We start from the raw sequence: 13,493 nt of genomic DNA on the forward strand, positions 1-13,493 counted from the left end.
CCTAATTTGTGGATCTGGATCTTTAAGTCCTTTATCTTCCTGATCCAAGCCTCCAATGTCCAACATCAAGCAATTCTTTGCTTTTATTTTTTCCATATTTATCCAGCACTATTTGTTGGAGTTTCTTTTCCACCTGATTCTAGTCTCTCCCTACTACATTTCTGGGGTGTAAGAGCCAGGCTTACAATAACTTGCTACAGAAACCTGTGATATCATAAGACAGTCCATTCTTCTCCAATGTGATATTTTTGCTGTTCATTAGCAATGAAAAGTAGTCACCTAGAGTATGTAAACTACTCTGCTCCAATCTAGCTCCTAAAATAAACCTGACACAGGAAAAAGCCTACAATGACATATAGAAAGCAGCTATATATTACCCAGATTAATGCAATGCAAGATACAATTCTAGCTCCTTTAAATGTAACAGCTGTACAAGGACATGATTCAGGTTGTGTTTTAAGTATACAACTTAACTCTCACCTCTTTCTGCAGATTTATAAGATTTTCCTTTTCTTTTGAAACAAATATTTGTAGTACTGTTTACAACAAGCAAACCATCCACAAGTATTCAGAGAACATGTGCTTTTACATGGCTATGAGGCACCACAAGAATTTGATTCCTAGTCTCCTACTTCTGACCCTTAGGGCTGGGTATGCTGTGGCAGAACACTGGATTAAAGGGCAACACTGACAGACTCTGAGGGAAATGCTCCCTGTATTGATGTTAGCCACAGTACAGGGCCTGTAGGGAACATAGGAACGGCCGTATCGGGTCAGACAAAAGGTCCATCTAGCCCAGTATCTGTCTACTGACAGTGGCCAATGCCAGGTACCCCAGAGGGAGTGAAGCTAACAGGCAATGATCAAGTGATCTCTCTCCTACCATCCATCTCCATCCTCTGATGAACAGAGGCTAGGGACACCATTCTTTACTCTTCCTGGCTAACAGCCATTTATGGGCTTAGCCACCATGAATTTATCCAGTTCCCTTTTAAACATTGTTATAGTCCCAGCCTTCACAACCTCCTCAGGTAAGGAGTTCCACAAGTTGACTGTGCGCTGTGTGAAGAAGAACTTCCTTTTGTTTTAAATCTGCTACCTATTAATTTCATTTGGTGACCCCTAGTTCTTGTATTATGGGAATAAGTAAATAACTTTTCCTTATCCACTATCTCCACATCACTCGTGATTTTATATAACTCTATCATATCCCCCCTCAGTCTCCTCTTTTCCAAGCTGAAGAGGCCTAGCCTCTTTAATCATTCCTCGTATGGGACCCTCTCCAACCCCCAATCATTTTAGTTGCCCTTTTCTGAACCTTTTCTAGTGCTAGAATATCTTTTTTGAGGTGAGGAGACCACATCTGTACACAGTATTCGAGATGTGGGTGTACCATGGATTTATATAAGGGCAATAATATATTCTCAGTCTTATTCTCTATCCCCTTTTTAATGATTCCTAACATCCTGTTTGCTTTTTTGACCGCCTCAGAGCACTGCGTGAACATCTTCAGAGAACTATCCACGATGACGCCAAGATCTTTTTCCTGACTCGTTGTAGCTAAATTAGCCCCTATCGTATTGTATATATAGTTGGGGTTATTTTTTCCAATGTGCATTACTTTGCATTTATCCACATTAAATTCCATTTGCCATTTTGTTGCCCAATCATTTAGGTTTGTGAGATCTTTTTGAAGTTCTTCACAATCTGCTTTGGTCTTAACTATCTTGAATAGTTTAGTATCATCTGCAAACTTTGCCACCTCACTGTTTACCCCTTTCTCCAGATCATTTATGAATAAATTGAATAGGATTGGTCCTAGGACTGACCCTTGGGGAATACCACTAGTTACCCCTCTCCATTCTGAGAATTTACCATTAATTTTTGCTCCCTGTCTTTTAACCAGTTCTCAGTCCATCAAAGGACCTTCCCTTTTGTCCCATGACAGCTTAATTTATGTTAGAACCTTTGGTGAGGGACCTTGTCAAAGGCTTTCTGGAAATCTAAGTACACTATGTCCACTGGATCCCCCTTGTCCACATTTGTTGACCCCTTCAAAGAACTCTAATAGATTAGTAAGACATGATTTCCCTTTACAGAAACCATGTTGACTATTGCTCAACAGTTTGTGTGTTTCTATGTGTCTGAAAATTTTATTCTTAACTATTGTTTTGACTAATTTGCCCGGTACCGACGTTAGACTTACTGGTCTGTAATTGCCGGGATCACCTCTAGAGCCCTTTTTAAATATTGGCATTACATTAGATAACTTCCAGTCATTGAGTACCGAAGCCAATTTAAAAGGACAGGTTACAAACCTTAGTTAATAGTTCCGCAACTTCACATTTGAGTTCTTTCAGAACTCTTGGGTGAATGCCATCTGGTCCCAGTGACTTGTTAATGTTGAGTTTATCAATTAATTCCAAAACCTCCTCTAGTGACACTTCAATCTGTGACAGTTCCTCAGATTTGTCACCTACAAAAGCCGGCTCAGGTTTGGGAATCTCCCTAATATCCTCAGCCGTGAAGACTGAAGCAAAGAATCCATTTAGTTTCTCCGCAATGACTTTATCATCTTTAAGCATTCCTTTTGTATTTCGATCGTCAAGGGGCCCCACTGGTTGTTTAGCAGGCTTCCTGCTTCTGATGTACTTAAAAACATTTTGTTATTACCTTTGGAGTTTTTGGCTAGCCGTTCTTCAAACTCCTCTTTGACTTTTCTTATTACACTCTTGCACTTAAGTTGGCAGTGTTTGTGCTCCTTTCTATTTGCCTCACTAGGATTTGATTTCCACTTTTTAAAGGAAGTCTTTATCTCTCACTGCTTCTTTTACATGGTTGTTAAGCCATGGTGGCTCTTTTTTTAGTTCTTTTACTGTGTTTCTTAATTTGGGATATACATTGAAGTTGGGCCTCTATTATGGTGTCTTTAAAAAGAGCACAGGGCCGGCTCCAGGCACCAGCGAAGGAAGCAGGTGCTTGGGGCGGCTAATGGGAAGGGGTCTGGGTCTTCGGCGGCAATTTGGCAGCTGGTCCCTCAGTCCCTCTTGAAGCGAAGGACCCGCTGCCAAATAATGAAGCATCGCGGTAGAGCTGCTGCCGAAGTGCCACCGATCACGGCTTTATCTTTTTCTTTTTGGCTTCACCACTTGGGGTGGCAAAAAAGCTGAAGCCGGCCCTGAAAGAGCAGAAACCATCTATTCATTAAATGAGGAAGTGGAATTAAGCATGTCTAGGTACAGAATTCAATACTCCGAGGACAGATATAAGTAATGTAACAGATGATCAGAATTTATAATGAGTGCACACAGAAAGAGTAATTGGATCCTTAGGATAATAACATTTTCCATTGTTAAAAATGGCTGATGCTCCTTAATGGTATATTATACATTGGTGAGCACAGCTTGCACTAGGCTATGAAAACATATGAATTCTTTTGTTTGCTGTTTACCACTGCTGTGCCCATTTACACAGGTCAGAATTTCTATCTTCATATCACGATGTGGAGTTTTAATATATTTGACAAGTAGAACTAACCTGTCTAGATATGGCAAGCTGCAGTGCCAGGTAAAATGCTGCGAGATGATCTGTTGGAGACAAACTGTGGGCCCTGAAAAAAATTGAAACACAGTTTAGTCTATTAAGACATGTTAACTACTATACATTCAGATCTCTTTTTGACTTGTCATTGGCTCATATTTTGACATAGGAGGACATGCCAGTCTTCTGTCCCTCCCACACTGGATTGGTTATAAAGTCATTGCTCATAACAACCCTGGGTTAAACAGAAACACCTTTTGGTTTTGCACAGAGTCCTTTTAGTGCAAGCAGACTATGTACCTTCAGTGCAATCTTAGAAGTGAATGAAGTGAAAACTAAGAACTCTCATTAATTATGTCTAATCCCAGGTCCATGCCAGAGACACCTATGGAAGAGTTATTTGCACTAAGAACTCAATTTCTCACAATTAACAATGGGGAACTTATTTTACATTAAAAATTCGATGTGCTTTAAAGTGACAATGAGAAGAACGATACCAGCTTCATGACAGGCGCCCAAGCCATCCCACTGATGCAGGGCAGGATTATGCTGAAGGCTAGACCTCAAGGAAAGGGAATGTACAGTGGAGTGAATCTTACTGTTGCACACCCTCCAGTGAGTGTTGCAGAATCCAGAAATCTGATCACGCTCTCAACAACCCAGTATTCTGTACCTGCCTGGGGACCAGGCAGATGAGTCAGCCTGTCCAACTACAGGCACTCAGTAGGAGGGTATCCTGCTTCACTGCTATGCAGAAACTTTCTAGCTATCTCTTTCCCGCCATAACATAGGGCAGGATAAGACCTCATATTTAAAAGGAGAGAAGAAACAGAGAGCAATGTTTCTTTTAAAAACAAACAATACTGCAGCACACAAAAAAGAAAGTAGGGGGCCCAATAATACCACCACTTTAGGATTAGACACACAGTTAATGAAAATATCACTCTTCTGTTTGAAACATTTTTATCTATATTTATCATAAGTAACACGACAGTTACTATAACAAAGAAATCAGAGAAAAAAACATTTTTCTCTCAATTATTTCCCGTTTTTTACTTTGTGCATTTGACAGAATTTTGTGTATAGACCATTTTTCTCCTTCTCCTGTAGAGTCAGTTTCCACTGCAGTTTGTGTGTTTGGGATTTTTATTTTTTTAAACATAGCAACAAAAGAGAAAAAGGATGTTAAAAATAAGTAGTTGTAAAAACACAAATACTGTCTGGTGAAAACTAAGGCATTAGGGGTAGAACCTAACACAATTTCTAACCTTTGCTTTTAAAACAGACTAGATTTCAAATTGATTGTGTTCTCTAACGGATATTATATTACAAGTAGGACATAAAATAAAGATGCCAAGAAAATCTAGTCAGAATTCTTTTTTCAGAGAAAAAACATTGCTATCCCTTATGAGCATGAAGGGAACCTTCTACATATGCCTTGATCAGAGCAGTCATCCTGAATGTGCAGAAAGACAGTTCCAGTGGCTTGGCGGCTTCCCATAACACACCCGAGTCGCTGCAAAATGAAATTCTAGTAAAGAGAGGAATTGGAGAGGGCTTCAAATTTACTATCAGATGCACACTACTCAGAGTTACATATCAGAGATGGAGACCATTAACAGGGTCAGGGGACATTTCTCATTTCACCCAGATTTTAAGTAGAAAACAAAAATACAAAACCCACATAGAAGGAATGGCTCACTGAATAAGTAATGAGCTACAGAAATCTTCACTTGTAGGTGTAGGCGTCGTTTGAGGAGAAAGGGAGGAATCACCCCACCCCAACAAAGTCAACACATGGGGGGAGGCACAGAGGGTCATGTGCCACTGCCCCCCTTGATTTCTGAGAGCGCTGAGCAGCCCCTGCAGGGCCTGTGGGAAATGGGAAGAGGAGAGGTCTGTCCTTCTCACACTATGCCTCCCCCTCAGCATGTTTCTTGCTTGCTTGGGCCCTCTCCCCAGCAGCCAGGCCTGGCTGGGAAGGAGAGGGGGTAGTACGGCGCCGCTTCTTCTGCTGGGTGAGGGTGGCTGCTCTCAGTCACTGCCTCTGTGCAACGTGGCGACTGCCAGAAAGAGTCTGGCTGGGGAGGCAGTAGCAGCCTGCATGGTGGAGAGCACAGCTGCCCCGGGCTGGGCGTAGGGTCGCTAGGGAAGGCACTGGGAGCAGGTTCCCTGTGCTTAGCCTGAGTCAGGGACAGTGCCCATGCACCTCCTCCCACTGAGGTGTCCGTGAGGGCACACGAGTTGGGGAGGGGAGTTTCTGTGCATTTTTTCACCTCCTTCCCCACTAGGCTAGGGTCAGCCCCAGCCCAGAGGCACATATTCCCTGTTCCTGCAGCCCGAGGCCCCCAGGAGCTGGTAGGATTGGCAGGCCCAGTGAAGTGGGGCTAGAAGGTTCTTGCACTCAAAGGCAATGTATGGGGTGGGGCAGTCCATGACCCCCCAACCTTTAAACTGTGTACCCCCAATATCAGCAGGTACAGGTTGTCTCTGCCCCCAAATTGCAAGCCTTGGGCAGGCAAGGAATTTGTCTTCACTATACACGGCCCTGTTAGCCTGATTAACCAAAAGCTGCCCCTCAAACACAGAAGTCAAAGTATGCCTATGTTTGTAGGTTACTGGTTCAAAAATTCAGCTCCAGCTAGCAGTGACTTATGTAAGTATGCCCAGTGGTCTGTGATGGGATGGGATCTGGGTTACTGTAGAGAATTCTTTCCTGAGTGCTGGCTGGTGAGTCTTGCCCATATGCTCAGGGTTTAGCTGATCGCAATATTTGGGGTCGGGAAAGAATTTTCCTCCGGGGCAGATTGGCAGAGACCCTGGAGGTTTTTCGCCTTCCTCTGCAGCGTGGGGTATGGGTCACTTGCTGGTAGAATCTCTGCAGCTTGAGGTCTTCAAACCACAATTTGAAGACTTCAATAACTCAGACATAGGTTAGGGGTTTGTTATAGAAGTGGATGGGTAGGATTCTGTGGCCTGCTTTGTGCAGGAGGTCAGACTATATGATCATATTGGTCCCTTCTGACCCTAAAGTGTATGAGTTCATGACTTAAAACTGTTCCCATCTGCCAGCTGTTCTGTGACTTATGTGAAATGATTATATCTGTTCCACAGCAAACACTTCAGAAATCATCTAAACAAGTACTGTTTGCACAAACATGACTCCTGTGAAAAGAACTCGTGGTACAATAGGATGTGGACAGGAATCTAAAATGCCACAACCAGCATCACGACTGGCCTCCTTGAACCTCGGCAGAGGCAAAGGTCACTTTATATGTAACTACTCTCCTTCTTGAAAGGTTAGGGGTAAGAATCTGACATAGCAATATGGTGAAGCCTGCACAGTTGCTGCCCTAATAACCTGTATTGTTGGTGAACCAAGTATTTCAGCTTCTACCATTCCCGAAGACCAAATTTATTTTCAAGAAGTGGGATGGAGTAAAGAGCAAAGACACTCTGGAAAAAGTGCAAATAAGCACTCCTAGAAGTGACAATTTAAAAATGGAGTTGCCCTCCTCAGTCGTAAAAACAACTGAGCTAGCAATGTTATTAACCACAGACACACACATTTCCAGCAGGGTTAGATGCTGATGACTGTCAGCTCTAAGTGACGCTTCACGCTACAAGTCAATACCAAACTTTCTAAAATTACTGTTTTCCTCCTCTTTGAAGCAAATTATAATGCTGATAATGTCCAGCAACTCCAACCACTGTAAATGGTCAATCTATTTTAAACACGTATGTTTGAGCCAGTCACATCTGCAGTGTTACCATGTCCTGGTCGCAATACTGGAAGAGTTTTTTTAAAGTCTACTTTAACTGTTTACTGTCATTTTGAAATCCTATCCCACATGTTTCACTAACAACTCCAAAGATACTTCAATTAAAAACTTTGGTACAAATTAATGATAAGAAGTACCAGTTGACAGAATGGAGATATAACACTGCTCTACAGCCAAAATGCTTCTGAAATAAATGTAGCCCAATTTTACTAACTCTGGGTCACTGAGAACGAAAATGATGCTTAAAATTGTTGATTGGCTCTAGTTTTCAAGATATGCTATTGGGTCAGTATATACGACCCTTAACTTGGGAATGGCGGAGGATAAGTGAGTTATAAAGGGAACGGATCTCAATTTAAACCAGAAATGACTAAAATACATCTTTGACTGGATCTATGAATAAATCTATGACTGGGTTTGGATAGTACTTGCTTTTTAGGCAAAACAATGAATGATGCAATCTGAAGCTGGTATTGCGTCATACATGATATGAATTGCATCATGTTATTCCTAGAAGTCATGGATGATGCAATCATAACGAAGCTTACATCACTCTGCTGAACAAATTGCCCTAGATCAGCTCTAGAAATCATACAGTGTCGTGCTCTCTTATTTGTCAGTGTTTGATTTTGCAAAGGGACACATTTCTGTTTAGCCAAAGTGAGCAGAGATGCCTCGTGCTTGTGTGAACAGTGCAGATAACTTCTGCTATGTTTGTGGTGAAGTGACTTTTGCATCACAAAAGCGCAGTCTAATCACTATGGTTAAGAAAGCCTATCATATTTATTTTGGCTGCAAAATTGGAGATCAGGACAAGAGGTGGGCCCCACACACCTGCTGCAATGCTTGTGCAACAAATCTTCGCCAGTGGTTGAACAGGAAAAGGAAATCTATGCCTTTTGCAGTGCCAATGATTTGGAGAGAGCCAACAGATCATACCAGCAATTGTTACTTCTGCATGGTGCCTCCAGTTGGGAAAGGTGTGTCAAAGAAGAAAAAGTGGATTGTGCATTATCCAAACATTCCATCAGCTATATGCCTAGTACCCCACGGAGAAGGACTGCCGGTTCCTGATGCACCAGAATCACTCTCACTTGAGTCAGATGAGGAAGAGGAAGAGGATGAAACTTCTGGTCCTGAACCATCAATGTCACAGGACCCACATTTTCTCCCATCCTCCTCCTCTGAACCACACCTCATAACACAAGGTGAACTGAATGACCTTGTCAGGGATTTGGAACTACCCAAGAGTAAGACAGAGCTGTTGGGCTCCAGACTACAGCAATGGAATCTCCTGGCAGGCTATCAGGGCAAATGGAGCCCATCAATGCTTGCAGACTATTGCTGGACAGTGACAAGAGATGCTCCATTTAATGAATACAAGAGACAAGCCAAGAAGCGCCGAGTAGACACTGAATAGGACTAAACTATGTACATAATAGTTTTTTGCCTTTCGTTTCATAATCTTATTTATAGAACCCTTTTGCTGATTTTTAAAGTGTTACATAAACAGGACAGGTGAAATATTATCATGTAAAGCAACCATAAACACATGAAAAGACCTAGGTTTACAATTTATGATTAAAACTCTACTATCTACACAATCTACATAGACATAAAATGTAAAAACTTAAATAACTTAAAAACAATAGCCAATCAGTTGTTTTAATTGTCATATTTGAATTCACCACATCAAAATACATAATAAATAGCACATTTTATCTCTGAAGCAGACGACTTTTCAAAAATTGTAGACCAGTGTAATTTTGATTTTAAGTAAATTGAAACTGTGCATTCAGACTGCTAAGCACAGAACACCACAGTGTATGTTTTCAAGTACGAACTGGTAATATAGAAATACAAAATACATAGCTTTTAAGAAAGGAAAAGATGTAATCACCATTTTCCAAGGCACCCTATGTTTATATGCCTCTATTTAGGACAAAAATTTCAAAGCTTCAAATCACTAAAAAATTAAAATTCCATCCACACTCTACAGCTAAAGGGCATCTGTAAAAGCTCACTGAACAGGCACCAGATATGTTTTCAGATATCAGCTGATGTTACTGTCTGCTAACAAGTCTTAGAAACAGTATAGTTAAGAAGCCATCAGGAATCTTGTTAGCTGCTGTAAGAAAAGAAGCTGCAAAGGTCCTAGGAGTAATAAAAACAGAAAATGAATGATAATGGTTGTGTGGGGAAAAATATCTTCTCATAAAGTCTGAATTCATATGTTATTGCAGAGAAAGAATTCTAGTAACCCCTCCATATAGTAATCAGTATTTTTCACAGGGTTTCAGCCCAAACATTTACAGTACCTCCTTTTCTAGGACAAAATACTGTAAGAATAACAAAAATCGGACAAAGGGTACAGTCTCTACTTTATCAAGGCACATAGCATTTCCATTAGGAAGCCCACATTTTATTAATTTACAACTGCAGTAAAATACAGACCAAGGGAGCCACCAAGGTTTGGTGCATGCTGTACACTTTAATCCTGGGGGAAATGGCAAGTTACCATACAGATCACTAGCAGAGACTTGCTTCCTAAGGGCTTTTGGATCTCCATGGCAAGCTGGAAGATGAGGAAGAGATAGTTGCAGCTACGTAGTGGGCAGGGAAGGACTGACTTCAGTCAAGAGTCTCACTCTGTCACTGGCTTTTGGAAGGCAACCAGAGGCAGGCAAGTCATGTTAGGAATTCAAGCCAGGGATGAAATGACATACAAGCTACCAGCATTTGAGTAAATGGAGTCAGGCTGACAGCAGAGCAAGGCAAGGGGATGTGGAGGCAAGTTAGGTGGTGATAGTTGGTAGATGGTCCTGTTTTGAACAAGGGGTTGGACTAGATGACGTACTAGGGTCTCTTCAACCCTAATCTTCTATGATTCTATGAAATGGAGGTCGTCAAGTTTTAGAACTTTGCGGAGATGGCAGGAATCGTTGTGGAACCCAGGGAGTGACCAGGAAGTGGAAAGTGCACATTGAGAATGGGTGACAGGAGAAATGATGTACTCAAAAAAGACTGAAGGAGCTCAATCTATTTAGCTTACAAAAGAGAAGGTTACTAGGTGACTGGATCACAGTCTGTAAGCACCTGTATGGGGAAAAGGAGGTTACTTACCTGTAACTTAAGGTTCTTTGAGAGGTGTGGTCCCCTATCTGTATTCCACTGAGGGTTACGCATGCACACCATATGCCTGAGTGAGAGAATTAGGGCAGAGTGACCGCGTGTCTGAAGATGGAACTGGAAATGGAGTTTCTGGTAATCACATAATGAGCTGCAAAGGTATGCACAGGTTTCCACTCTACAGATTTCACAGATAGGGACATTGTTGAGGAAGGCAACAGAGGAGGAAACCAACCTCGTGGAGTGAGTTTGAATACTGAATGGAAGTGTTCTATTGTGAACCTGACAGCATTGTTTAATACAGTTCGAGACCCATCTGGAGAGTCTCTGGGCCAATATCACTGAGCCCTTAGATCTCTCTTATTGAGGTGATTGCCACCAGGAAGGTTGTCTTCATCGACAGGTATATGACCGAACAAGTGGTCATGGGTTCAAAGGGAGGTCTAGCTGGGTTTTTTAGCATGAGGTTTAGGTCCCATGTTGGGACTAGATGTCTGGGTTTGGAAAAAAAGTTTAATATTCCAGCAAAGAATCATTTTGTGGTTGGATGTGAGAGCACTATCCCTCTTCTTGTTGATGGAACGTCACTATAACTTCTGGGTGAACTTTGAGTGAAAGCCCAGATTTTTTATTTATTTATTTATTTTTTTAAAAAGAGTCAGTACATAGTTTTGGGCCATTGGGAGAGTAGTGGATGTCAGGGAGATTTGTTGGGAATTACACCAAACCTGAAACCTGGACCACTTTTGCAGGGCAATAGTGGAGTGGATTTTCTACTGTGCAATTAACACTTCCTGTATCTTCTCAGCAGGCATGTCGCCAGTTGTTTCATGTAAGAGTACCAAGTCTGTCTCAGCCATGTGGGAGCAATCAGTATGACATTTGCTCTCTCTCTTTTTATCTTTAACTGGACTTTTGACAGTAGGGGAACAGGGGAAAGGCATAGAAAACGTTGCCCAAGGAGTGTTGCCCTATCTATAGCCTGGAGCAGCAGCATGGACATTTCTTATAGACTCATAGACTTTAAGGTTAAAAGGGACCATTATGATCATCTAGTGTGACCTTCTTGTTCAGGTAAGTGACGAACAGGTCTGTGGTTGATGTCTCCCATGGCCTGAGTAGGTCATGAAGCACTGCTGGGTTTATCTCTTACTTGTGGTCATGTGGGAATTTGTGACTGAGACTGTCCTCTATCAAGTTTTGTACTCCAGGAAGGTAGGTCATTGATAATGTGATGTTGTGGGAAATGCACCAGTTCCACAACTTTAGTGGTTCTGCGCAAAGGAAGAGGGACCTGGCTCCTCCCTGCCAATTTATGTAGTATATACATGGTATTTTGTCTGTTAAGACACTTGTGTTCCCTCGAGCAGTGGGAGGAAATGGACCCAGGCATTCCTGATCGCCCCGAAGAGGTTGATGTGAAGGGATATTTCCATGGATGACCATTTGCCTTGTGTTGTAAAGTTGTTTATATTTGCACCCCATCCTACGAGGAATGTGTAGGTGGTGAGAAGTAATGACAGGGAAGTTTGCAGAAAGAGAATCCCCTTGCAAACACTGGCTGGACTTTTCCACCAGTCAAGGGAGTTTTTGACCTTGGTTCATAGTGACAGAGATCTGTCTAATCTGTCTCTGTTGAACCATATCTGGAGGCACTGTATATGAAGTCTAGCATGAGGTATCACTGCTGTGCCTGCCGCCATATCCCCCAGGATTTGGCAGCAGTGTCTTGCTGATATTTGAGGGCAGTTTTGTAGTGTCTCTATGGCCTGGACTACACTACGTGTTTATGTTGAATTTAGCAGCGTTAAATCGAATTAACTCTGCACCCATCCACACAACGAAGCCACTTATTTCGACATAAAGGACTCTTAAAATCAATTACTGTACTCCTCCCTGACGAGGGGATTAGTGATGAAATCAATATCGCCGGTTCGAATTAGGGTTAGCGTGGACACAATTCAATGGTACTGGCCTCCAGGAGCTATCTCACAGTGCACCTTTGTGACCACTCTGGACAGCACTTTCAACTCAGATGCACTGGCCAGGTGTACAGGAAAAGCCCCGCAAACTTTTGAATCTCATTTCCTGTTTGGCCAGTTGAGCTCATCAGCACAGGTAACTATGCAGTCCAAGAACTGAAAAAGAGCTCCAGCATGGACCATACAGGAGGTACTGGATCTGATCACTGAATGGGGAGACAATTCCATGCTATCAGAACTACGTTCCAAAAGACCAAATGCCAAAACATTTGAAAAAATCTCCAAGGGCATTACGGAGAGAGGCCACAACAGGGACTCAATATAGTGCCGCGTGGAAGTTAAGGAGCTCAGACAAGTGTACGAGAAAATCAAAGAATCAAACGGACACTCCGGGGCAGAGCCGCAGACATGCCACTTCTACGCTGAGCTGCATGCAATTCTAGGGGGGGCCGCCATCACTACCCCGCCCCTGACCATGGATTCCGAGGAGGGGGTACTCTCAGCCATGCCTGAGGATTTTGCTGACAGGGAAGATGAGGACGACGACGAGGACAACCTTCAGGAGAGCACACAGCACAGCGTTCTCCCCAACAGCCAGGATCTTTTTCTCACTGTGACTGAAATACTCTTCCAACCCTCCCAAGGCGGTATCCCAGGCCATGAAGTCGTAGAAGGGACCTCTGGTGAGTGTACCTTTGTATATATAATACATGGTTTAAAAGCAAGCGTTTTTTAATGATTAATTTGCCCTGAGGACTTGGGATGCATTCACGGCCAGTACAGCTAATGGAAAAGTCTGTTAATGTGTCTGGGGATGGAGCAGAATCCTCCAGGGACATCTCCATGGAGCTCTCCTGGAGGTACAGCCTTTGCAGAAGGTTTCTGTAGAGAACCAGCCACGCAGTGGGGGAAGGGGTAAAGTGATGATCCCAGAGAATTGGACTGGGGGTGGGGGGTTACTTTGGCTTCTGCTGCTGCATGGTAACAGCTGCTTTTATGAAGGCTGCAGAAGCCAAAAGACTATGGCTTAACATGGCCGCCTGCAAGCTGAATTCTGTTG

At 42.7% G+C, this 13,493-nt stretch overlaps 3 protein-coding genes across 10 annotated transcripts in view; all 3 read right to left on the reverse strand.

The window, feature by feature from the left end:
* Positions 1–13,493, reverse strand: part of RPS6KA5 (ribosomal protein S6 kinase A5) — a 669,794-nt gene that overhangs the window by 284,170 nt on the left and 372,131 nt on the right. The window lies entirely within an intron of this gene.
* LOC127052409 (uncharacterized) overlaps positions 1–13,493 on the reverse strand; it is a 179,864-nt gene that overhangs the window by 164,208 nt on the left and 2,163 nt on the right. The window lies entirely within an intron of this gene.
* TTC7B (tetratricopeptide repeat domain 7B) overlaps positions 1–13,493 on the reverse strand; it is a 330,755-nt gene that overhangs the window by 130,627 nt on the left and 186,635 nt on the right. For all 8 annotated transcript variants that reach the window (XM_050953235.1, XM_050953234.1, XM_050953237.1 and 5 more), the window contains one exon: positions 3,538–3,610. In XM_050953235.1, the coding sequence (XP_050809192.1) occupies positions 3,538–3,610 (73 nt within the window). The remainder of the gene's footprint in view (positions 1–3,537; positions 3,611–13,493) is intronic.

The sequence above is a fragment of the Gopherus flavomarginatus genome, chromosome 5, assembly GCF_025201925.1.
Source record: "Gopherus flavomarginatus isolate rGopFla2 chromosome 5, rGopFla2.mat.asm, whole genome shotgun sequence".
NCBI lineage: Eukaryota > Metazoa > Chordata > Testudines > Testudinidae > Gopherus > Gopherus flavomarginatus.